This window comes from Vidua chalybeata, chromosome 2 (genome assembly GCF_026979565.1).
Source record: "Vidua chalybeata isolate OUT-0048 chromosome 2, bVidCha1 merged haplotype, whole genome shotgun sequence".
NCBI classification, from domain to species: Eukaryota; Metazoa; Chordata; class Aves; order Passeriformes; family Viduidae; genus Vidua; species Vidua chalybeata.
Window position 1 is genome coordinate 83,057,457 of NC_071531.1, and position 23,444 is coordinate 83,080,900.

The following is a 23,444-nucleotide window of genomic DNA, read 5'->3' on the forward strand; positions in this document are numbered from 1 at the left end:
GCCTTCGAACGCCGCCGCCCAATCGCCGCCCCCGCCGGCCCCGCCGCCGCCAATCCCGCCGCGGGCGCCCTGCCCTGCGCCGGGCGGCGGCGGCGCCCCTGCTCTGCGATTGGCCGAGGCGCGGGGGCTCCCTCTGACAAAGGCCGGCCTCTTCCGCCCCCCTCCCTCCGCGCGTGCCCACGCGCCGCCCCCCCGCCCGCGCCGCTGGCTTCAGGGGCCCGCCCGCCGCCCGTCCCTCTCGATTGGCTGAGCGGCGCCCTCGCTCTTCTTTTATTGGACAGTTTCCGTGTCAATCAATTCTGAGAGGAAGACGGGGCGGGACTTACACCCGGCCCTCCCTTCTCATTGGCAGGCTGGGATAGCAGTCAAGCGAGCGAGCGAGCCGCCGCGCGGGTGCTGAGCCTTAAAGTGACATGGGCTGGAGCGGGCTCCCTTATGGCCGACATGGCGGCAGCTAGGGGCGGCCGTCCGCACACGGTGAGGCTCGGAGGGCGTCCCCGCGGTGAGGAGCAGGACGCGTGGGCGGCTTGTGAAATCCGGGGGGTAGCGGCCAGGCAGTGCGGGGCTGGCGGCTTGCGTGCCGGGAGCCGTACAGGCTGTGGAAGCTGCCTTGTCTGTTAAATGATGTGTGTGTGTGTATATGTGTATATATATATGTGTGTGTGTGTGTGTGTATGATGTGTGTGTGTGTTTGTGTGTATCTACACGTGTATATAGGTATTTATGTGTGCGTATGTACGTATGTATATATATATTTATGTGTGTATACGTGTTTATATGTGTATATACACACGTGTATATGTTTGTGTGCATATATGTATGTATAAACCTATGATGCATTCACACATGTTTTCTAAAGCGACAGGCAAAAGATACTCAATGGGAGAGTATCTTACTGTCCCCATACCAGTGCCTGGAGATCCTGTTTGCAAGTGAATGGGAGTAAAACGTGGCTTTGGTTTGTTCCCAGACGTGCCCTGGGGTGGTGGCTTAGGACGCAGCTGTTGGCGGGCGGGGGGCTCAGCCCGACCCTGTGTGTGCAGTGCCTGAGCTGTGCCCGGAGCTCCCAGCGCACTGCTGCCGGCGGACTGCGCGTCTGGTTGTTCCTCTTTGTTGGATGGAAGCGTCGCCTTAAGCTGGGGCTTAGCTGTAGCAGATGCCTGTGCCCTTAGGCGTGTGTGGGAGCACCTGGCGGACTGGGACAGGTAACCGCCTACACGCCGGGGATCAGAATTTCCGTGTCCGCCTTGCTCCCAAGGCGCTGGGAGTACGGGAGCAGCGGGACACGTGGCTCAGCTGGTGACAGGTGACACGAGCTCTGGACGGAAGCTGGCTGCCTCCACCAACCAGGCTGACACCTCAAACAGATTCCCAGTTGGGGTTCTTGTTTGAAGTTTTGGTGTGATGCTTGCGGCTTTCTGGAATAAGTTGCGATTTTAGCTGCTTTTCCTTGTTTGGGCTTTTTTTCGCGGGAGAAACTGTGTCTTACACGTGCTTTGGAGGAGCAGACAAGGTGAAAAGGCTGCAGTGTGAGGTCACTCTTGTGGGGGTTTGGGTTCTCGCTGCTGGGTGGGGAGCATCCATCGTGGGGTTCTCTCTTGTGCATCTCCTGACCTGCAGCGTGCTCCCATACTTACACCTGGGCCAGCAAGAGGAATTTGAGGACTCTTTCCTGACCAAAATTGCTTCTAGCATGCCTGGAGAACGATGTCAGAAGACTCATTTTAGTCTTCAGTAGGTAAATGTAGGCTATTTAATAAATTTGGTTAGCCAAACAAAACTTTTGCGGAAAAAAGTTGCCTAAACTTTCTGTACGTGTTCAAAAAAAGAAACAAACCCTAACTTTATATTTTTCTGAACTTTGAAAGTAGTTGCTTTTAATACATCTGGCACTCCATGGCAGATAGTTGACAAAAATTACTGTATTGTGCCAACATTTTTTCCTCTCCGTTTGATGTAATTGCTTAACTAAGTTAACTTTGTTTATGTCTGCTTTTAACTAGAGATGTTATTGAAATGTAGACTGCTCCTGACTCGGTCTCTATCAGGGAGGCACAGCCAACACTTAACTTGGCCTGTGGCTGATAGGAGCTGTCCTTCCTTCCCCGCTTTCCCAGTTTGAATAACTGGGTACTTGGATGTTTTATAATCACTATATTTAGTATCTCATTATTTTGGGTTTTTTTCCTCCTTCCCTACATAATTTTCCTGGATTTTTTTAAAACCATGTGCAAAGGCTGCTGTGTGTCACTTAAAGCATTGCCAGGTATCAATCTTTTTCTTTTTTTGGTTGTGAGCACCCAGATGAGAACTTGCAATAGCACCCATTCTAATTTAATCCTTGTTTAAAAACTTTCTGTATGAGTTTGTGTCTTTTTTTTCCTCCCACTGTGTTTAGCCTTTGAGAGCTTTGGGAGGTCCCTGTGCTGGTGATGTGTTAAGTTATCTCTGGTCTGTGTTTTTAATATTCCCTTCTTTCTGCTTGAAGAGGCAGCTGATATGCAGTGGTGAAAACCATGAATTTTGGAAGGCAGTGTTCTCAGACCTGTGGAGATAAGAAGTACTCAGCTCACTGTTATGTAATAGGGTGCACTTGGCTCCTTGTGGGACTGTTAAGCTTCTTCATTTACTACTCTGAGGCTTTAATGTGGCTTAAAGACTATGAGGAGTACCCTGAAAGAGTGGAGATGTAGTTAGCAAACATGATCTAGCTGAGATTCAGAACAAATATATAGTTTGCTGATTTTTTTATTTTTCACAATTTTCCTGAGCATCAGAGCATGATACTCCCTGTGAGACTTTCCAAGAGCAGGAAAAAAATGTAAATGGTTTTTAATGACTTGAGAGATAGGGGAGAAGAGCAGAGAATCACTGTTATGTTTGGGCTTTGTGATGGGAAATTCCTTGATGCTGTTTGGTAAACTTTCCCAAAGTATTCAGTCAAATGATTTAAAGTTGCTATTTATGAAACTGAATATAAGCCACTCTTTTGCTTAAAAGTAGGTAAGAAAAATATATGTGGTAGCAAATTATTATTTAGATTGAAAAAAAGAGTGATTTTCTATGTAATAAAGTATATTCCAGCACAAATTTTTTCAGTAGCTATTTGAAGCAGATATCTGTACTGACTATTACACTATTCAAATTACTATTTCTGACTGTTCAAATTAGTGCCAATTGCCTGCATCCAGGTGGAATTTAGAAGACATGTAACTAGCCAAAAGACTCAATTTGCTTTGCTTTATGTTACTTTGGTGCTCCAGGGTTTTAAGTACACCACCTTTTTCTTTCAGTTAGTCTGCTATTGGCTAGAAAAATGTTACTAATGGCAGTAAAAACAAACAGAAGAATTCCTTTACTTTGGTGGTTTTATGCAGTTACATTTAATTTTTAGACAAGACTTTACCTGTGAAGACATAAAAGATGAGAGTGACATCTAGAAGGATTGTGATGCTGTCAGCCCTACTTTGCCTTCAAACTAATTCCCCTTTTTCTTTTGACTGTTTGATGGGGTACCTTTGGTTTGACTCAATGTCAGACAAGATACTGATATTTGAATCAGTAGTTACTGTTTGGGTTGCTGAGGCTTATGCTGCTGCTGTTCCTGTACTGCCTACTGCAGAAGTGCTGTGTTTTGCTTGGATCATTTTTACTCCATCATTTGGTCTTAGTATTCTGTGCTCATCAATGCCATATCCTGTAACGCTGATGGCATTTTTGATGTTAGCACCTAACAGGCTTTTGATCAGATAGATTCATGTGTTCTGGTTAGACTTGTGAGGCTGCTGAGTGTGAAATAGTGTGTTTATGCATAAAACACCTTTTCAAAATATTTTTTATTATTTATTTAATATATTTATTTATTCTTAATTAGGGATTAGTGTTTTAATTCACTTTCTGTGGTAGAAAATGTGTGTGCAAATGCGGTTATTTTGAGAAAAGCTGTTATGTTGTGTAGGAAAACATAAAAGCAAACTGCAAAGCTGTTAATAAATAAAACTGCTTAGAAACACCAATTGATACACTCAGAGTAGTTAGGATCCTAATTTTCTTGCTCACAATAAATCACTGTGTTTATAAGAGGAAAACAGCTGTGTATGAGCTTTAAATAACTTAAAAATTTTCTTAATTTTTTCCCTGTATTTGGCTCCTCATAATGCATTTTGAGCTGTTGTGTAATTTGCTATGAGATACTTCATACTTTCTGTATTTTAATTTAGGTCATTATATGCTCCCAATGATTGGTATGCAAAAGTGTAAAAACACCCTCCCAAGATCAGCAATTGCTCATTTTACTTACTGAGGAACAGGGAAGCTGTAGGAGCTTTACATCTGCCTGCAGCCCACCTGTCTTAGGGTGCTTATCACTGAAATGTTTAGTGATGGGTGCAGTTGAGAGAAGTTAAAAATAAGCATTTTATTTAATTTGTATATACATATTTTAAAGCTTAGGCCAGGTAGACAGTTCTTGAGTCAAAACTATAAACACACAATTCTGCCATGTCTCCTCTATTTAGAAGAGCATCTTCCCAGCTTCCTTTCAGGTCATTGCAACATCCAAAGCATAGCAGGTGTTTGCAGAATTGGTGCAGACTGCTGGGAAATCCATGATTTCTACAGCCGCATTTTTCAGAACAGTCTGAAGCTGATTTAAGAGTACATTATTGCTTGGAGGCAGGAGTACTTTCCTGACTTTTTCTGCTGGTTTCCCAGTGCTGATACCACTAATCAGGTGTAGCATAAAGTCATCTGGATGTGTCTTGTGAAGTTCCATCTATTAATGGAAAGATAAGGAAAATGAATGGAAGCAAGTAGAGTTGGAGGGATTGGGACTCTCACCTCACCTTCCCAGCTGCAGTGTCCTGTGCCCCATGTGCGGTCAGTGAGCTCTTGTGTTCCATCAGGGGGTGCAGGACCACGGTCCTGGGTGTGCCTTATCAGGTTTGGCCACCTTAGTGCAGTATCTCATCAGTAAATGTAACCAGTCATTAAGAAGGTCGTTGTTTTCCAACTGATTGTGGGTTGCCTTCTCCCAATAAGTACTACACAGTACAAGTAAACGGAAAAAAAAGTGTAAATCAGAAAGTAGCATGGGAAAGACATTCTTCTGTTTGATACTGTTTTTAGTGGAGGTGGAGTTGGATGTAGAATGACACATCCTAAGGCTATAAAGAAAGAAGTATGGCTTTTGAGATATGAGTCTCCTGTAGCAGTATTTCTGCACATCATGTGATAGACTCTTACTTTATTTTTGTTGTTGTGACAAAGAAACAAATGTGCTGAATAACAGCTTTATTTTGTTTTCAGAATTATCTGCTCAACACTCAGAGCTCTACATCAGCCACAGATGGACTCTCTTCAGCTTCATTTATAGAATATCCAAAGCACAAGCCATTTATTAATTCAGATTTGCAGCGTTCCCCACGGAAACCAGTAATTCCATATCCTGAAAGCCACGGCAGAGGTAATAGTTCAGCAAAGCTGTTTTCTTACATGTTTCCAAATCATAGTTAAAATACTGTGTCTTCCACACCTATGAAAGTCGCAGTCTTTTTATCCTTTTATCAATTCCCAGTGATGCCCAGGTCACCTGTTTTGTAGGTCCTTGGCACTTCTCTTTCCAAAGAACACCTGATGATAAAGGTCATCTTACAGATGGAGACACACTCTCCTCTTCAGTAGTAGAGCATTGTAAAATTGTCTCTCGGTACAAATTCATGAACTACTCAGGTCTTTTGTCCCTTCTTCAGTCTTCCTCTCCTTCAACTTTTCCTCTGCTGAGTTAGAGATAAGGAGATTTTAGTCCCCAGAATGGTTTGCAGCAAAGAGGTTTGATCCTGTTAAAATTGGAAGGCTTGTCATGGATGAAGGATGTGTTGTGAGTATTTATCATATCACTGAAGACTTAAAGGATACAGAGAAGGCTTCAGCAAAGTGCTGAACTCATGCTCACAACACCAAAAATTGAGGCAATTTTACTCCCATTTATTCTTCTTGTTTCTAGGCTATTCCTTCTCCCTCCCTTCACATGCTGGACATGAACAAAAAAACTGTTCTTGGTTAGTTTTTGGTTGTTTTAGTGAATTAGCTTGTCATGTAGTGAATCTTACACCAGAGCTGCCTTGGGGTACATACAGGGTGCATTATGAGGAGTTGGGAGACCAGAGCAGGACTAATCCTTTGAAGAGCTGTTTGGCTCAGGGTCATTGCAGAAATGCTCCCCTTAAGACTGGAGTGTTATGGAGGCTTAAATGTATGAACTGCTTGATGTTTTTTCCTTATGGAGAAAAGTGAGAAATGTTTAGGATAAATCCTATTACCCAAACTAAGTAAAAAATCAGGATGATAGCTTCAAGTCCCTGTTCCAATAACACAATTTATGTCTGAGTTACTAGGGACTTGTATGTTAATGACCTTAAAGATGAAATCTCAGTTCTTGCAGCACTATTTAAAATGCAGTATATACTCTCAAAGCAATCAGTTTTGAGAATGCTGTTGACACAAGACTAAAACAATCTTTACAGATGAAAAACTGTATGTGCAGGAAAGACCTTCCTTATGAATTACTGATGCAGGTGTATTTTTGTAGAGTGTGCTGCATGTTGCATTAACAATCAAGTTTTGACTTCCAAGTTATTACTTGGCAATTTTTTTTCTAACAGTAACTCTGCCAACTCTGAAATAAGGATGGGTGGTGGCAGACAATCAGATAAATTATATCCTGTTTTAGAAAGTAGCAAATTTTTTATTTTCAAAAAATGTTTAAATGAAGTACAAGTGAGTTTGAGTATGTACTGAAAATTTAATCCAACTCATGGATGATCCAGTATGTTTCTCTTTTTGCATAGCTTTTAAAAATGGAAACATTCTGGAGTGTATAGTTTAGTAAATTTAAGGATGTGGGAATTAATTTCAAATGGCAAAATTTATTTGATTGTTCTTGAGGGTCCTCATTGCTCCTCCCATTCCCCATATTAAATAAATCTTATTGAAAAATCCTGAAATTGAGTATAGTAAATTCTATTTATTGTGGGTTTAATGTCTTTGTGTTATATGTGTGTGTCAGCATGCACAGTTGGCTTTAATACTCTTAACAGGAATGACTGAATAATACTTGGCCTGTTGGGTTTCACGTTGCTTCATTGCTGTGTTTTGTTAGTCATTATTGTGTATATTCAGAGATTTCAATGTAGCTTTTAACAATAATAGTAACAAACCTGTTCATTGTTTCAGCTATGCCCATTTCAAGTGAATCCTAGGAACAGTAAATAGAAAAGAGGATGCAATTGGTGATTCTGATATTGCAAATAGGGCCAAATTATCAATAACTTCCCCTTAACTGTGACTGCTGTTGCTACTTCTTATGTACTTAACAGGTTTGCATTGATGTGATACTCTCATGTGCTGTTATTCGCTTCAAGATTTGATAATGTTTTTCAAATTTTTTTGTGTTATCTGATGGACAAACCACTATGCAGTCCCAACTCTTCTAGTGCTCAAGCATGCTTTATTACAGGTACATGCTTTCTCTGGAGTGGATTTAAGCACAGAGGAGTGGGCTAATGTGACCTTGCAGATTAGGCTGTTATTTGAGCTGTGTGTACAGATGTTCTTGTGTTTTAACTTCAGCAGCACTGTATAGGAGAATGGGTTTATGGTTGTGGTTCCCTGCACAGAATTAGACAGCCCAGCTACGAGACAGGTAATAGATCAGATTACCAGCAGATGATCTAATTGCAAGGTGAGGTGTGTTCTATTACAACTGCTTTTCCTTTTGTGGTGAAGAATATAGAAAGACTTTGTTTAGTAACTGCTAAAGCTGGGAGTGCAGCAGAAAGGCAAAATGGTTCAGCACTAAGGAGACGTATGTTTTTAGATGGAAGAGGGGAACACAAAAGCAGAAGGATTAAATAGGTCCACTTATTTATAAGCACTTTTATAGCCCTTCTCATTGTTAACCTTAACTATGCTGTGTGGCCATTCATGGGAACACTGTTCATGTGTTTGTTGTGGTAGGAATAATATTAACATGGAGAATTGCTGCTGTTTTAACTATCTAGTTGTGGCTTTCATTTCCTTTCGATAAAGGGTCAGAGGATACACTGTTTGTTCTCAGTTGACACAATATTTATATGCCTTGTTCTGGGAAATAGTTTTATCTTTCCCAAATGTGTCAGGTGAAGGGTGTGCACTAAGGGTATCTATTTGTTTGAGAATAGTTTTAGAATCAGTTATGATTTAAAGGGAAACAGGTTCCCTTCCCTTTCCAGGTTCCCATTTCCCTTTCCAGTTTCCCTTTCCAGTTTCTGGAAGAACTCTTGGATGCTGGTAAGGAACACTCTGACTTTCTTACATAACATGCTTTTGTAATAACATTTCAAGTTTAATGTTGTCTTGAAGTGATGATTTAATGGTATCTAACAGAAGGTACTTGTTCAATTGCAGCAATATTTTCTGCTCTGAAGAATCTCCAGGAAAAAATTCATCAACTGGAGTTGGAACGGTTTGAGGCAGAGGAGAATGTAAAACACCTCAGCAGGGAAACAGCAAACTTTAAAAAAATACTGGGTGAACAAATGCAAGACAAAGAACGGGACAAGACTGAAGTGTCAAAGAAAAATCAAGGTTATTTGCAAACTGTATATAGATACTATAGAACATCGATGTGGATGAAACTTGATTCCTATAAATGCATGAACCAATTTTAATTTACTTTGTTCAGAATCTTTTAATTTGGAGTGACATGAGGAGTTACAAAGAAAGAGTTTTAAGGCATTCTTTATTTTAGAGGTTTTTATACAAAAGTTCATTAGGTATAATATGTAAGTTTCTTAGCTGGTCCTTTTCTTGTTTGTTTTGAAACTGTCCTGAAAACAACAACAACAAAAAAATCCCAGAAACAAGCATTGCATGATTTCTACTTTCTGCCTTCTGTTATCTTCAGAACTGACTTTGCAGCTGGCAGCTGCTGAGTCTCGATGCAGACTTCTAGAGAAACAGCTGGACTACATGAGAAAAATGATCCAGCATGCAGAAAATGAGAAGTCAGATCTCTTGGAGAAGCAGGTGTGTTCCCAAAACTATCTCAGGGTTAAATCATAAAAGTCATTAATTATGTCATGATTTTTCATAGTTATTGTAATTTTTATACCTTTAAGTGTGGGTGTCTACTTCAGCTGGTCTTCATATTCTTAGTTATGGATAACTTCCCTACTTAAATTTCTCAGTCTTCTCATGACCCTGGTATTTTCTTTGTGCACCTATTTCTAAGGAAATAGCAGGCTCTGGTATTCATACGAATTGTTTGCTTCTGCATGATTGGCTTACTGCAGTAGCTCATCCTTATCCTCCAGTGTTATACCTGTGTGCCGCTGGGAAACACCCTCCCTTTTGTGTTTACAGTCTTCAGGCCTTTGGAGAGTTTCTTTATTAGCACTGCGCTTGCTGAATTGGGGCTGAAATACCGATTCTGTAGAAATAGTAAAATTTCTGTTTCCCATCATCACCCAATCATTCCCAATCATCAGTGATTGGGATTTTGCCTATATCTAAAATGAACTTTTAATTTTGTTTTATAGGCATATAAAACATATAGGCTCTAGGGTTGCCTACAGCTGTTCATTGGTCTCTGTGGCTATTCTATTTCAGTCTGTTAAATAGAAGAAAAAAGAATCATGAAAGCTATTTCTAATTTCTGCCTTTTTTTTAATGTTTTGAGTTGGGAGGAAGGAGAGACTGCAGAATCCTCTCTCAGATGTGGTTAAATGTCTGTTTCCCCAACACTGCTGGACCAGTGGTGCAGTTTGTTCCCTGATTGTGGCACTATCTAAAATTGCATAGAGGAAGTAGTAGTTCCTTTGGACTGTTTATGGACCTCCTTTGTGCTCCAGACACAAACATGTTACAAAGATGCTTACTATAGGTGGTCTTGTGCTTATAATTTTTTTTCTTTTCACTTCTCCCTTCAAGAGCTCCTTGGAGAGAGATCGGCTTCTTGACCAATCGCATGTTCAGTCTAAATTGGAAAAGCTGGATATACTGGAAAAACAGTACAGCAGACTAACTACAATGCAGTCCACAGCAGAGGTCTGTCATTTGTCTTGGATACTGTATCAGATTTATCTTGTTTATTGTAATCTGTACTTCATAGCTTATGGCAATAGCAGAGCTGAGCAAAACTTAGTGCTTTAGAGCAAGACAGCAACTAAACTTTATTTTAAACTGAGGTGTTGTGAAAACTTGAAGTTATTGCTGCAAGTGTACATGTGTAGTGTAGGCTTTGGGGCACTGCGTTGCAAGAGTTGGAGTTTTATTACGCCTTAACAGTCTGTTCGTGTTCCTCTTTTGTGCTTAGTTGATGCCTAGGCATTGTAAGATTGCAGCCATTCCTAAGATCTTGACTTGCTTTCCATGCTACTGAATACTAGCAGTTATTTTCTGTTATTATCAAGATTTACCCTGACTTGTATGAATTTGATGGGTTTTTTTATCCTCTTAGCCCTCCTTCTTAAGAAGCACTATTATTATAATTATTTTGTGTACAGACTTCTGTGGCCTCATGTTGCAAGGCCTCTCTCTAGCACTGCGTGACTCCCTGTGGGTTTGAGACAGTCTACCTTTTCAGGACTCTATTTGAATCAGTAGCTTCTACAAACTCAATGTGACTGTGTTTGGTCATATCTGTTGTGGTGGGTTCACCCTTGAATTTTTATGATTTTCATAATTTTATGGTGAAAAATAAAACTCAATCTCACCATGGGCTGCAGGGGAATCTCTGCTCTGGCACCTGGAGTACCTTCTCCCCCTCCCTTGTTGACCTTAGGGTCTGCAAGGGTTCTGCTTTCAAATATTCTCACTCCTTACTTCTGGCTGCAGTTCCCCAGCAGGATTTTTCCCCCTCCTTAAGTCTGTGATCCCAGAGGTGCTGCCACCATTGCTGTTGGGCTCAGCCTTGGGCAGCAGTGGGTCTGTCTTGGAGCCAGCTGCCATTGGCTCTGTTTGCATTGGTTCTGTTTGCATTGCTTCAGTTGACTTGAGGAAGTTTCTGGCAGCTCCTCAGCGAAGCCACCCCTGTAGCCCCATGGCTACCGGTGCCTTACCACACAAACCCCATACATCTCTCTGCACCCTCTGTGGTGTTAGCCTCTGATGCTCCATCTACATACCTCTCTCTGCTCTATAAGAGAGACCACAAATCTCCCAAGCCTGGAAACTGCAGGGAGCTTAACCAGGGAGCGGCTTCCTTCTGCAAATTTCTTCCCTCTTCCCCAAAAGGACCAGATAGCACACAATTAGATTGTAGTATTATGGATGGCAGTTCTGGATGCTATCAAAATCATAGGCTTGCCACTCTGCACACCAGCCCTTACCTCAGGTGGTGAAGTAGATGGTGTTTCTCCAGAAGTACATAAGGAGATGTTTGGTGGTAAATCTTTAGATGCTTGGCTTGCAGGACATTTAGATACTACAACTCTTCTTGGAAGTCCCTGAGCCAAAGCAGCTGCAACAAGCTTTTTAAGATCTTGGCACCCTGTTGTGGTGAGCTGCACTTGTAGAGTACAAGTGGTTGCTTTGTTTACTTAGGCCAAGCACTGGCAAAGAGAAATAAGTCTCCTGGGTCTTGTACTCTAAAAGTAGCAGTGATTTCCTCCAGGGTTAGAGTTGAAATAACCTGTTCAGCAACTGGCATTCCCTCTGAAAGGCTTTTACTAAGTTTTTGACTGGTAGTAGCTGTAGTTTGGTGAGACTGGGTTGTCTTTTTGTGCTTGGCTAGTGAAAATAATTTCAGCCTTATGGTTCTTTTGGTGTTCTTTTCTGGATCAAACTAGAGGCCTTTGATTCCTTATCTTTAGAAATTAGTAGCTGTCACAGTTATGTTTTAGAGGACTTGGGTATTAAATTCACACAATTTTGAGGCAATTCTAGGACCTGAAATAAATCTGGATTTAGCTGTGATGTGGAGTCATTTTTCTTGTCATCATTATGTAGTTATGAGCCATTTTCTGGTTGTCAGGTCTGCCTGCCTCTGTGGTTATAGGCTATGTTTGTATGTGAGCATCTATGTGATAGTTATTACCTGAGTATCTTCAAAGAGTGACTGCACTCTCTACTCAGAAGCGTTGCATCTGTTCCCTCTTTGATCTCTGCTGTAGTTGTGGCAAGATCGTAGGAACATTTTCAAGTAGAATTTGAAGCAAGAAATAAGACACTGTTTCATATATGATGTGCTGAAATGGATGAAAAGTGGTGAGGTAATGGCTCATGAGTGAGCAGTGATTTATCTGCCTCTGAGTTCCGACACTGCCAGAGCAGAGGTCTTACTGAGAGCATTTAATCTCCCCAGAGACACTACCTGGCCCTATAAGTATTGTGTTCAAGTAATTTACTAGTATCAGTAGTGGCTGTGAAAAGGAAATGCTGGGATTCCTATTTATGTGGGGTACTTACCCTGGAAATGCTTTTGAGGCATCTTTATTTCAACTGTAGTCCTGCAGTGCACTCTCTGGACAGTTGACTGAGAAGATCTGAACATGTCTGTGTCTGAAGATGGAGTAAGAAATGTGGCTGTTCCCTGAAAGTGCACTTTGGGCTGAGGTCTTGTTTGTAGCCAGATGGCCAGAATTTGAATGTGTGTGTGGATGACATTTTCAACAACGTAGTAATTGATCTTAATGCTAACAGTGAGACTTAAAACCACACTCCTCCCAATTCTGTGGATTGGGCAAAACAACAGAACAGGTTGTCTGCAGAGGTGGTAGATGCCCCATTCCTGGAAACATTCAAGATGAGTTTGGAGAAGGCTCTGAGCAATCACATGGTTTAATGGAAAGTGTCCCTTGGACTTAAGTGATCTTTAAGGTCCCTTTCAACCTAAACCATCCTGTGATTCTGGGATTCTATGAGTAGGTGGTTGCATAAAATTCATTTTCTGTTACAAAACACATCAGAAATAGACACTGAAATATTTCTATTTTGTCAATAAAGTTTTTTGCAGTGGCTCCTGACGATTGAATGGATGTTTAGCCAGCCCAGTGCTGACCTGCAGCCTGCTGCTTGCAGTGCTGCCTTACATGATGGGCAGCACCTGTTTTCTTGGCTCTGTGGCCTCTCTCTTAGTGACACTCCAGTAATCTGCATAATACCTTCTTCTATAAGTAAGAAAAAATGTTTTTTAGGGAATCTAAGTTGGGTATATAATTTCTAAAGGGATCTGTCACAGATGATAGAGTAAGATACATTCTTGCTGTGTAGTTTGAACTGCACCCTGCAGCTGAACAGGTAGCTGAGAGAATATGCATTCATTTAAGATTAAAAGCCTTGGCTCAGCTTCATGTCAATCTTTCATGTCAATTCTAAACAGAATATTTTCCTCAGAATTTTCATACTAAAAATTCTGTCAGACTTAAGATGTTAATAAAAGGTCTGTGAGACTGGCCACATAGATATAAAGAGTTGTGCCAATAATTGTAAAGGGCAGAAGATGATTTTAAGTTACCTGGAATACCTTTGTTTTGAATTAAAAAAAAAAAATCATCAGAATGATTCTTTCATTCAAAAGAAAAAATTGGTTCCTTTATATAGTGCCTTTGTCCTCAATGTTTATCCAGGCTTTTGCCTTTTAACACCTTTGTATAACAGCTTGTTACATTATTCTTGCAGTTAATGCTTAAGTAAAGCAGAACTGAAATATTTAGTACCTCAATGTAGTGGATTTATAAACAAACAAGTGTACAAATACAGCTGTCACTCTGTATAACATGCTTTTCTGCCTTAAGTTTGATTAGTGGCTCTGTGAATTATCAGTCTTTGGGAGAAGAGAAGGGAAATTGTTTTGGGGACTGGAGCTCCGGGTTGTTTTTTCACTGCTGTATAAAGCCAGAAAGTTATTTGATAACTTTCACATTGGGAATTTCAGTGTATCTTGTTTAAACAATGTTTCATCTTGTTGGAGGTTTACAAAGAAATGTGTGCTTTCCCCGTTAACCTTTTCCTTTGAAAAAGAATTTCAAAAGAGGTCTTACAAGCTTTTGTGATAAAAAGATGAAATTACTGCAGTTTTATTTAAAGGTATCTCAGGGGCATCATACAACCTTTCCTCCCCCTTCTTTATTAGGAAGGTGGCTAGATGTTAAAAAATTCTTTTCTTGTAAGAGTGTAAGTTACAGATTTTAGCAAAAATACCATTAGTGGTCTAAATAAAGCAAGTCTTCTCTTGCCTTATAATGCCATGTCTTTGTTAGCTCTTTAGTAGTACAGAATCTTGGAGGATCCTGTAACAAAGCATCCTATTGTCTAGGGTGTTTTTACAAATGAAGAGAGAGTCTTGTGTATTTGGCTGTGACCTAACTTCAGATACCAATTGTGAAAGTAAGAATAGAAAAATCAATTTAAATATTAAGCATAAGCTTTTGACTGCTGTATTTATGCCTGTACAGGCAAAGCATCAGCAATCATTCTAATGCTCAAGTCTTCATTTATCCTTAAGTCATAAGATGAACTCATAGTTTTGTGCACTCTCTTAATATTGTAGACTTCAGAAAGAAAAAAACATTATTTCATTAGTAACACTATTATTTTGATTCAACTTTGACTAGAAAAAAATGAAAGAGCTGGAACAGAAGCTTCATGAGGAAGAACACGCAAGGAAGCTTGTTCAGGAAAAAGCCGCTGAGGTAACCAACAGGAAATTTCTTTTGTACTGGTATGCATTGTAATTGGCTCTTCCTTTTTATCAACTTTTCAGCTAAGCTTACTGAAAGTGCCCCCCATATGCCTCACAGAATAGTGAAATCCTGGTTTTAGTTTTTTTTTTTTTTTCTTTTTTGTTTTCCCTCCTGCCTGAGGTACCATATGTTCTGAAGTTCTGATCTTTTTGGAAACCTTCTGTCAACACGTGCACTGAAGCTTTGCTTTCTTTACTAAAAGTTGGTAAAGAGGAGTAGAAATTCAGACTAATCCATAACTGAGTATGCATGGGAACCTTTCAATATATCAAAGTCAACAAATGGGCCCCCTTGTTCATAATTGTAATTAAAATATTGTAGATGGAAGCAAAAAAGAGGCAACATACTCTTGATTATGAGCCCTTAAGGATGCTGGCTGGTCTTCTAACCTGAAAGTGTGGTGTTCATTAAGCATTCATTGTATGCTGGAGACTTATGGACTTAATGTGTTAGGCTCTAATGTTAACCTTTGTCATATGTTTGATGTGATGGGGAATGGGGTACCTCAAATTAATAATGAAAAATTGTGCTGTGAATGCTTCTTCAGGACATGATTTCTAAAGCCATGCCATATCTGCCTCTTGAACAGCAAAGCGTGTTAGGATCCTCACTGTCAACAGGAAGTTCTGACCTTAACCCTTTCAGTAGATGGTTTGGTGGTTAGTTTGTTATTGTGGTTGGTTGGTTGTTTGTTTGGAGGTTTTTTTTACAGTCAAATTTAATAGAACAGAAGGAGTAGTTGCCTCGTAACTGTATGTCATGGGATCAATTGATCATGGTTGAGTGGCTTGAGGTCCCCAATACCTTGCCAAGTGTAAACCACAGCTGATCTTTTGGCACTTGCCTGCATGGGGCTAATGGACTAAGGCTAATTCTCTAATTTGCTAGGATTACTGATGAGTATTACTAACAGAGGAAGTATTTAATGTTTAAGTTGGTCTTTGACTGCAAAAATATCCTAAAATTTTGCAGCCCTTGCTTCTGGAGAGCCTGTGTTTTAAAAATTCTTGCAGTTCTCTGCTTGCACTGTCTCTGATTATTTATTAATGTAATTTCAGTAACTCCCCTTATTCCCTCAATTGTAGCTTCAGACAGGCCTGGAAACCAACAGACTACTGATTCAAGCAGCATCACCACTGCTTTCTCCAAAAGCAAGACAACCCAGGAAAAAAGATAAGCAGCCAGAAAAGGTAAGATGTGGGAAAGAGAAGGGCAAATACTGAGGAGTTAAATAAGGTTGTGTGCGTGTGATCAGGGAGCAGGTTACCTCTTTTACTACAAAGTAAAGGGAAAGGGTGTTTACTGTAGTATAATTTTTGCTAAATATTTGTCTCTTCTTTCTTTCCAGAAATGCTCTGTCAGACATTCCACTGTGCAGCCCCATTACAGGTTGTGTCTGGGTGATGTACCCTTTGTGGCTGGGAAGGTGAGTTGATTAATTCCAAAGCTTAGAGTTCAGTAGCTGCAGCTCCTGAAGGCACTTTGGGTTGGTGCACTTCTGACACCCAGTGGTCAGATAATTTAATTTTCTTTCACACTTTTCATACAGATTGTCTTTGAAATACTTGTTGGATATTGACAACTAGCTGAGCTGGTATTTCCAAAAGTAGACTTGCACTATGCTGCTTGACAAGATGTTCTTGTTAGTGCATATTAATTCAAACAAAAATTACATTCTTGTCAGCAATACAAAAGTGGCACTGTTTTTAAATGCTCTCCAGTATTATCGAGTTGTTGATAATCCCATTTAAAAGAAATGTCTTTTCCTTTCAGTCTACCAGTCCCAGTCATTCAGTTACTGCCAACGTGCAACATGTGCTACACCTGATGAAAAATCACACGAAAGCTTTGTGTAACAGACGTGTGGTGAACGATACTCCAGCAAAACCCACCAGTACTGGTCATCCTGCCAGCAAAAGCAGAAGGCCATCCCTGCCAATGGACTCGTCCTCGTCTCAGGAAGAGCTCTCAGAGGTGTTGCTGACTTTACAAGATGAATTTGGACAGATGAGTTTGTGAGTGTGGCATATTTTCTTCTGCAGATTATGAATGCAGATGTTTCATATTTTTGCCTTGTTGCTTTGAACGTGGAAGGTTTTGCCTGAGAAGGTTCTTAGTTTAGGAAATCTCTAGAATGTAATCTTGCTGGCTGCAGAGGCTGTCAATGCTCCTTGCAGTTAGAGGCTCTGCTAAACAGTCTGAACACCAGACTTGTGTTTATGTGCAGCAGTATTAATCTCAGAAGAGGCAAGGGAGAAGTGTGGTCCCAGCCCCAAATGCAGTGGGCTGTTGTGGTGTGGACCCAGCCAGCACAGGACCCTGCTGCCACTCGCACACCCCCATACCCATCCCTCCCCTGTGTTGGGATGGGCAGTATTCACCCCTTATACTGTTCTATTTATATCCTGCACAAGCCCCACACTTTCCAATATGTCCCAGTTAACCACCATCACCTTTCCAGTCTTTTGATGTAGGTGCACACAGGTATCATTCTGTAGTCTATGGACTATCCCTTTACTAGTCCATTGAGTTAACTTAGTCCATGACTTTGGACTCAGGTGTCAGAAGTCTTTCAGGGCAGGAAAAGGTGGTGGGTGGATAGCTGAATGGCTAAAGTGACTTGGGGGTGCTGGTGGCTGCATCCAAAGCAGCGTGGGCAGCAGGGCCAGGGAGGGGATTCTGCCCCTCTGTTCTGCTCTGCTCAGACCCCACCTGCAGGGCTGTGTCCAGCTCTGGAATCCCCTATGTAAGAAGGATGTGGGCCTGCTTGAGTGAGTCCAGAGGAGGCCAACAAAGACAATCAGAGGGCTGACAATCAGAGAGCACCTCTCCTTTGAAGACAGGCTGAGAGCTGGGATTGCTCAGCCTGGGGAAGAGAAGGCTGCAGAGACCTCACTGGGGCCTTTCAGTGCTCAAAGGATGCTACAGGAGAGGGACTTTTTACAAGGCTGTATAGTATTTGCGTGAGGGGTAATGGCTTTAAATTGAAGGAGGGTAGGCCTAGATTAGATATTAGGAAGAAATTCTTTACTGTGAGGATGGTGAGGCACTGGAACAGATTGTCCAGGGAAGGTGTAGATGCCCATTCTTGGAGACATTCAAGGTCAGGTTGGATGGGGCTCTGGGCAGCCTGTTCTAGTTGAAAATGGCCCTGCCTATGGTAGGGAGTTTGGAACTCAATGCTTTTTAAGGTCCCTTCCAACCCAAATCATTCTATCACCTCTTGTTCTTTGACCTTCAGCAGCCTCACATCAGAAGGCTCCTCTGAGAGACAAGGCAGGGTAGATGCTTCATTTCCTTTGTCTCCAAGGCAGCTATGTGGAGAGCCCCAACAGTACCCTTTTGAGTCCTTAAAATGCCCCAGCCCAAGACAGTCTCTGCCAAGGGTGCACAGAGAGTGCACAGAGCCTCTGGGCCAGTCACAGTGGGGTGTTTTTGCCAGTCACTCCAGAAATACAGGTGGGTCTGCCCCTGTACAGCTTGATGGCATTAGGGTGCACTCTGCACCAGGGTCTGCTAAAGCCTTGTACTCCCATGGGACTGATGTGCCCAGGCCATCTGATCCACATAGTCCAGTAAACCTGGTTGTTCCTCTCCTGCACCTGGCTAGAGACAGGGCTCCTCTAATACTGGTCTTAGCATTCTCCATTTCCTGTAGAAAAGAATTAGAATTCCTTTCCATAGGATTAGGAGTAACATCAGCCCTGCCATTCTGTCTGGGAGCTGTCCACTGAAGATTTAAGCAGCAACTTCCTTGAAGAATTCCTATTTGTGCTTTTTATCCCTCTGCAATTCACATTCTTGAGCCTCTAGGGTTGAGGCATAGGTTTTCCATCCCACTTGATGTTCTCCCTGTGGTCCCAGAGGTGGAACTCGGGATTCCCTGTGGTGTGTACCCTCTATATCCTGTCTTTAGTGTAGAAGGTTGGACCAGCACCTCAGTCCCGTGCAGCTGCTCACTCACTGTCCCCGGACACAAATCCTCCCCTGAGCTGAACCCCCTTCAGCACCATGATGGATCCTAGCACTGCGACCACGCTGGTTTTAACTCCCACGGGATATTGCGAGTTCTCAAAGGCTGTTGTAATCAGCCTGGAGCAGAAGGGGAAGGTGTGGGACCGCGTCTCCTCTGTAGGCTTGGCTGGCCGAGCAGGGAAGGAGCAAGGTGTAGTTACACCTCTTTGCCAGTAGATGGCTCCCGCAGTGCGCGGCGGACACCCATTCCCCCAGGAATGTCACGGCCAGTGGCACCATAAACCAGCACTGCGACCAGCCACTACTAAACCAGTACAACGATGAAAAGACTTGTCTTCACATACTCCGGTCAGACCTGTCATTAACCCCTCATGGCCCGTGTTGGGTGCCAGAAAATACTGTCTTGGTTTAACCCCAGCTGGTGGCTTAAGCACCATGCAGCTGCTTCCCTGCCCCTCTGCTCTGGTGGGATGGGGAGGGAAATTGGGAAAGGGAAAAACCCATGGGCTGGAGCAAGGACAGATTAGTAACTGAAATAAAGTAAAATGTAATGAAAAAGGGAGAGAGATTAAATCCAAGTTAAAAAGTCATGTAATCTGCAGTACAGTTGTTCACCACCTGCTGACCAATGCTTGTCCCCAGCAGCAATTGTCCCCTTATGGCTACCTCTCCCTAGTTTATAATACTGGGCATGATGTTCTATGGTGTGGAATATCCCTTTGGCCAGTTTGAATCAGCTATCCCAGATATCTCCCTGTCTCAGCTTCTTCTGCCCCTGCTCACTGGCATAGCAGGAAACACTGAAAAGCCTTGGCTTAGAGTAAGTACTGCTGAGCAACAATGAAAACATCAGTATTATCAACATTATTTTCATACTGAATCCAAAATACAGCACTGTAACAGCTACTAAAAATGAAAACACTATCCTAGCCAAAAGCAGGATCTGGGCAAGTAGTCCATTAAAGGACAGCTTTGCTGGGTGTTTTGCTTGTCCTGATTAACAGAACTTGAATTGTTACTGTATTGCACAGCTGCAGTAGGTACAGATACACATAATATTGAGTGCTGAGATCAAGCTCTTAAAGGGTTGTTTCGTCATTTTGAATATGCATTTTGTAGTTGAAAGCTACTTAAATTATTGAGACTCAGTGTTGCAGCAGCCTGGCACCACGATGTGCTACTGTAATAATGCTGCAAACCAGCAACACTGTTCTTAATGGTTTGTTATGGTGTATTGAACGTGTCTGGCTGCTGATGCTATGGTTTTCTAGAAGTGTTATTTCTGAACTGGGTACAAGATGTAGAAGCCAATGGAACCTGATGCAAGCCTTGTTCTGTCTGAATTGTGTGCTAGTGATCACCAGCAGCTGTCAAAGCTCATCCTGGAAGCCCCAAGTGCTACAGTAAGGGAAGAACTGGAGAGGGAACTTGAGGCACTGGTGGGAAGGATGGAAGCAAAGGCAGACCAAATCAGCAAAGTTCAGAAGCATCGTTTGCAGGTGAGTTTCTTTTGCCTGTGATCATACTTATGTAGAGTTGCTGACTTAAGCAGGGTTTTTATGTTATATCCTAATCTAGCAGCAAATGCATAAAGCAGAAATAACTAGAGTAGCACTGTCTAATTCTATCTACCTTTGATATCTCAAAGTTAGTCTGCATGCCTCCATCCATCCCAGTATTTTTGCAGAAACATCCTTTGTCACCCTTGTGCCCACTCTTCACCCTGTCCTGGACAGGGCTTTCACATCTGTTCTCACATTGCATTTTACACTCCTGTTGTCCCTTGAACATTGTTGGAACAGTTTTCCTTTACTTGGAGTAAATGACCTATTTAAGTTTTGATTTGCTTTTTTTAAGACTCACAATACCTGTTTATTTTTTTGTTTTTATTATTTTATTTTATAACTTTCAGAATGTTTTGGATAGTGTAGCCTTTTCATTCAAAGCTATAAAACATACTGATTCCCTGTTTTCTTTTGTCTTCATTAATTTTAGTGAATTTCTTTCAATGAGCTTAACCCCATGTGTTTAATCTGCTTCAGTTCATACAAACCACAATTGACCCTCACCTAATGTAACTTATACACAAAACACATGCTGAGACCTGACATCCAGAATGGACCTGTGAAATGCTTGCTGTTAGAAGCATTACTCCCTTTTGATATCCTATGATCTTCAGAGGAACTGCTGCAGAGAAGCAGATGTGCTGTAGTTCTCAGCAGTAATGATGCTGCATGTGCTATTGGCAAAAGTTTTAGGAGCTGGGGTTTAGGAAAATTGCTGCATGCTGTCAAATAGAAGGAGAGAGCACCACCACCTGCAGAGAGGGGAGCTACAGAAGCCACCCATGTTGTGGTTTGGGTGTATGAATGTGTCTGAACCTCAGACTGTCCAGTTCCCCATTCAGTCTTTGCTGGGGACTCCTAAGACTCACATGCTGTGATTTTACAGAGCTGTGTGTGGATACCACCTTTTCACCCCAGCAGAGCTCTGGTATTCTTTCAAAGCTACATCTCTGACAGTGACTAGCTATTAAAATTACTAGTATGTATGTTAAAAACCCTTGTTTTGTTTTCTTTTTTAATCACTGGATGGTAACAGTGATAAATCAATTTTTTTCATCTGCATCTTTTTATGTTACGTTCCTGATGGCAGTGTTCCCCCATAATGAATGTCTCAGTTTTTAGAGAGGAGATAGATTGCTGTAAGCTAAACAGAGCTCTAAAGATGCAAATATAACAATGCTTTGTAAGGAAAATAAAGTATTTATTGTTCAGTGTGACTTGGAAACAACCATTTGCTTACCTGGGTGAGATAAGTGGTGGGATATTTCAGCTGACTGGAAGAATTGCTGAACATAAACCAAAAACAAGATCACTTCTTAACGTTTTGCTTTGGGTTTCTCTTTCAGCTAGAGAGACTTAAGAGAGAATGCAAGTCCAGAAAGACTTCTGCTAAACAAATAAAAGACAGCAGGTTCCCAGTCAGTGAGGTTAAAGTAACAACCACAATAACCACAAAAGGAAAGAATGCAGGTCCTATCAAAGTGAAGCCTGGAGAAAAGAGTCGGAAAAATCTCCAGTTGCTGAGAGACATGCAGACCATACAGACTTCACTACAGAAAGATGATATCAGCTGGGACTACTGACTCTTCTGCAGGAGATGTTCTTGAAGCATCCTGGCCAAACTTACATTCTGGATCTAAAGCAACTGCCTTTCTTGCTGTGTGGAAGAGACTACTGTACACTAAGCACACTTTTGAAATACAGGCTTACAGGCTCTTGACTCTCCATCCCTGCATTTGATTGTATATGTTATGGTCTAGCTTAAATCATGTTCCATTTTCAAGGTACATGGCCAGTGAATCTTAACAGTAGGGTTCCCCCAGTTCCCTCTGTTATGGTTCCACCAGACCCTCTTTTGTTCCAGCACACCAAGCACTGCACATTTACATGGGTTGGGGTGTGTGTGTGTGATGTGCCAATGCCATTTCATGCTGTTGATCCGGGAGGCCTCTCGGGATGCATCTTGTGTGAAAACAGTGCTGCAATCCTGGGTATTTAGGGCTTTTGTCAGTTCTGTTGTGTGTGCAGCTGCAATGACTCCATCTCTGGGAGTGTCTGAGGGAAAACAGGTAAACCCCTTCAAAGGTGTTCTGTGGGGCTCTCTTCAACAGGCATCCCTGGTTCTTGATCTGCTACACTGCATTAGTCAGCATCGGTCGGATTGGATGTTTGGGTACTTAGAAAAGGAGCAAAGTAACTTATGAATTACATTGCTTAATGATCAAGTGAAATTTTTCTACAGAAATCCTGCTACACGAAAATGCTGTAGGATAGGGGGTAATACCCTGTCTCTAGCCAACAGCTTTGGGTGGTAAAGGAGTGAGAGAAACCACACAAGTGTTTTAAACTGCAAGTGCCTCCATTGTGCCATTTGGTTCCGGCATCTTGCTTTTAACTTAAGTATGTGCTTTGATGAGCTATCAACTTTGGTAGTAGTGCAATTAAGTTTGTGCTCTGACTTGCACAGCTGATTAAATGTTATTTATTATGTTAATAATGTAAAGAATTTCCTGTTAATGGAATGTATAGAAGACCCAGATTACCTGTATATACAATTGAAAAATAATAAAGCCAGCTTGCCTGTTGAATGAATTGTGGGAAAGCTGCACTTCCTCTGTATTAGCTGGGTGTTTGCTGCAGCACTCTACCACAGCCAGTGGGCTTTTCATGGCGAGGTGATTTCTCCCTGGTCAGGGTGATGAGAGCTGCAGGTAAGGTTAGAGTCAGTGTAGTCCATCCTTGCCTGTAGCTGAACAGGCAGGAAACTGCAGGGTCAGCACAGGCAGAAAGGGGTTGTTTGTTGCCTGTAGGTGATCCACCCAGCTTGTCTCCTTGCACACAAGGTGTTAGCTGCTGTTAGATGCTGCTAACCAGGTATAGTGGGAGTAACCACTTAAAGAGCAGTTCTTGCCAGGGTTCCTGAAAAATGAGTAGCTGAAACTTACACTGGGTCATTTTGCTTGGAAAGGACCTCTGGAGATAGCCCTGTCCCTGGAAGTGTTCAAGGCCAGGTTTGAAGGGGCTTTGAGCAACCTGGTCTAGTGGAAGGTGTCTCTGCCAATCAGGGGGGTTGGAACTGGATGATCTTTGATGGTCCCTTCCAACTCAAACCATTCTGTGGTTCTGTTTTTATAATACTGAGCAGCTAAGTGCTGTATCTGTATTAATACTGGTCTGTATG

General features: G+C 41.9%; 1 protein-coding gene across 1 annotated transcript; it reads left to right on the top strand.

Moving 5' to 3' along the window:
- Positions 1-158: 158 nt before the first annotated feature.
- Positions 159-21,996, top strand: CEP57 (centrosomal protein 57). Its single transcript, XM_053935690.1, has 11 exons — positions 159-477; positions 5,308-5,464; positions 8,446-8,625; positions 8,945-9,066; positions 9,970-10,086; positions 14,595-14,672; positions 15,809-15,913; positions 16,072-16,149; positions 16,497-16,738; positions 20,053-20,197; positions 21,610-21,996. The coding sequence occupies exons 1-11, from the start codon at positions 436-438 to the stop codon at positions 21,844-21,846; spliced, it is 1,503 nt and encodes a 500-aa protein (XP_053791665.1). The 5' UTR covers positions 159-435; the 3' UTR covers positions 21,847-21,996.
- The last annotated feature ends 1,448 nt before the right edge of the window (positions 21,997-23,444 follow it).

Coding starts and splice junctions, on each gene's coding strand:
- CEP57 (XM_053935690.1), top strand. CDS start 436: ATGGCCGACATGGCGGCAGCTAGGGGCGGCCGTCCGCACACG. Junction 14,673..15,808: donor TTCAGGAAAAAGCCGCTGAG/GTAACCAACAGG, acceptor CCTCAATTGTAG/CTTCAGACAGGCCTGGAAAC. Junction 16,739..20,052: donor GAATTTGGACAGATGAGTTT/GTGAGTGTGGCA, acceptor ATTGTGTGCTAG/TGATCACCAGCAGCTGTCAA.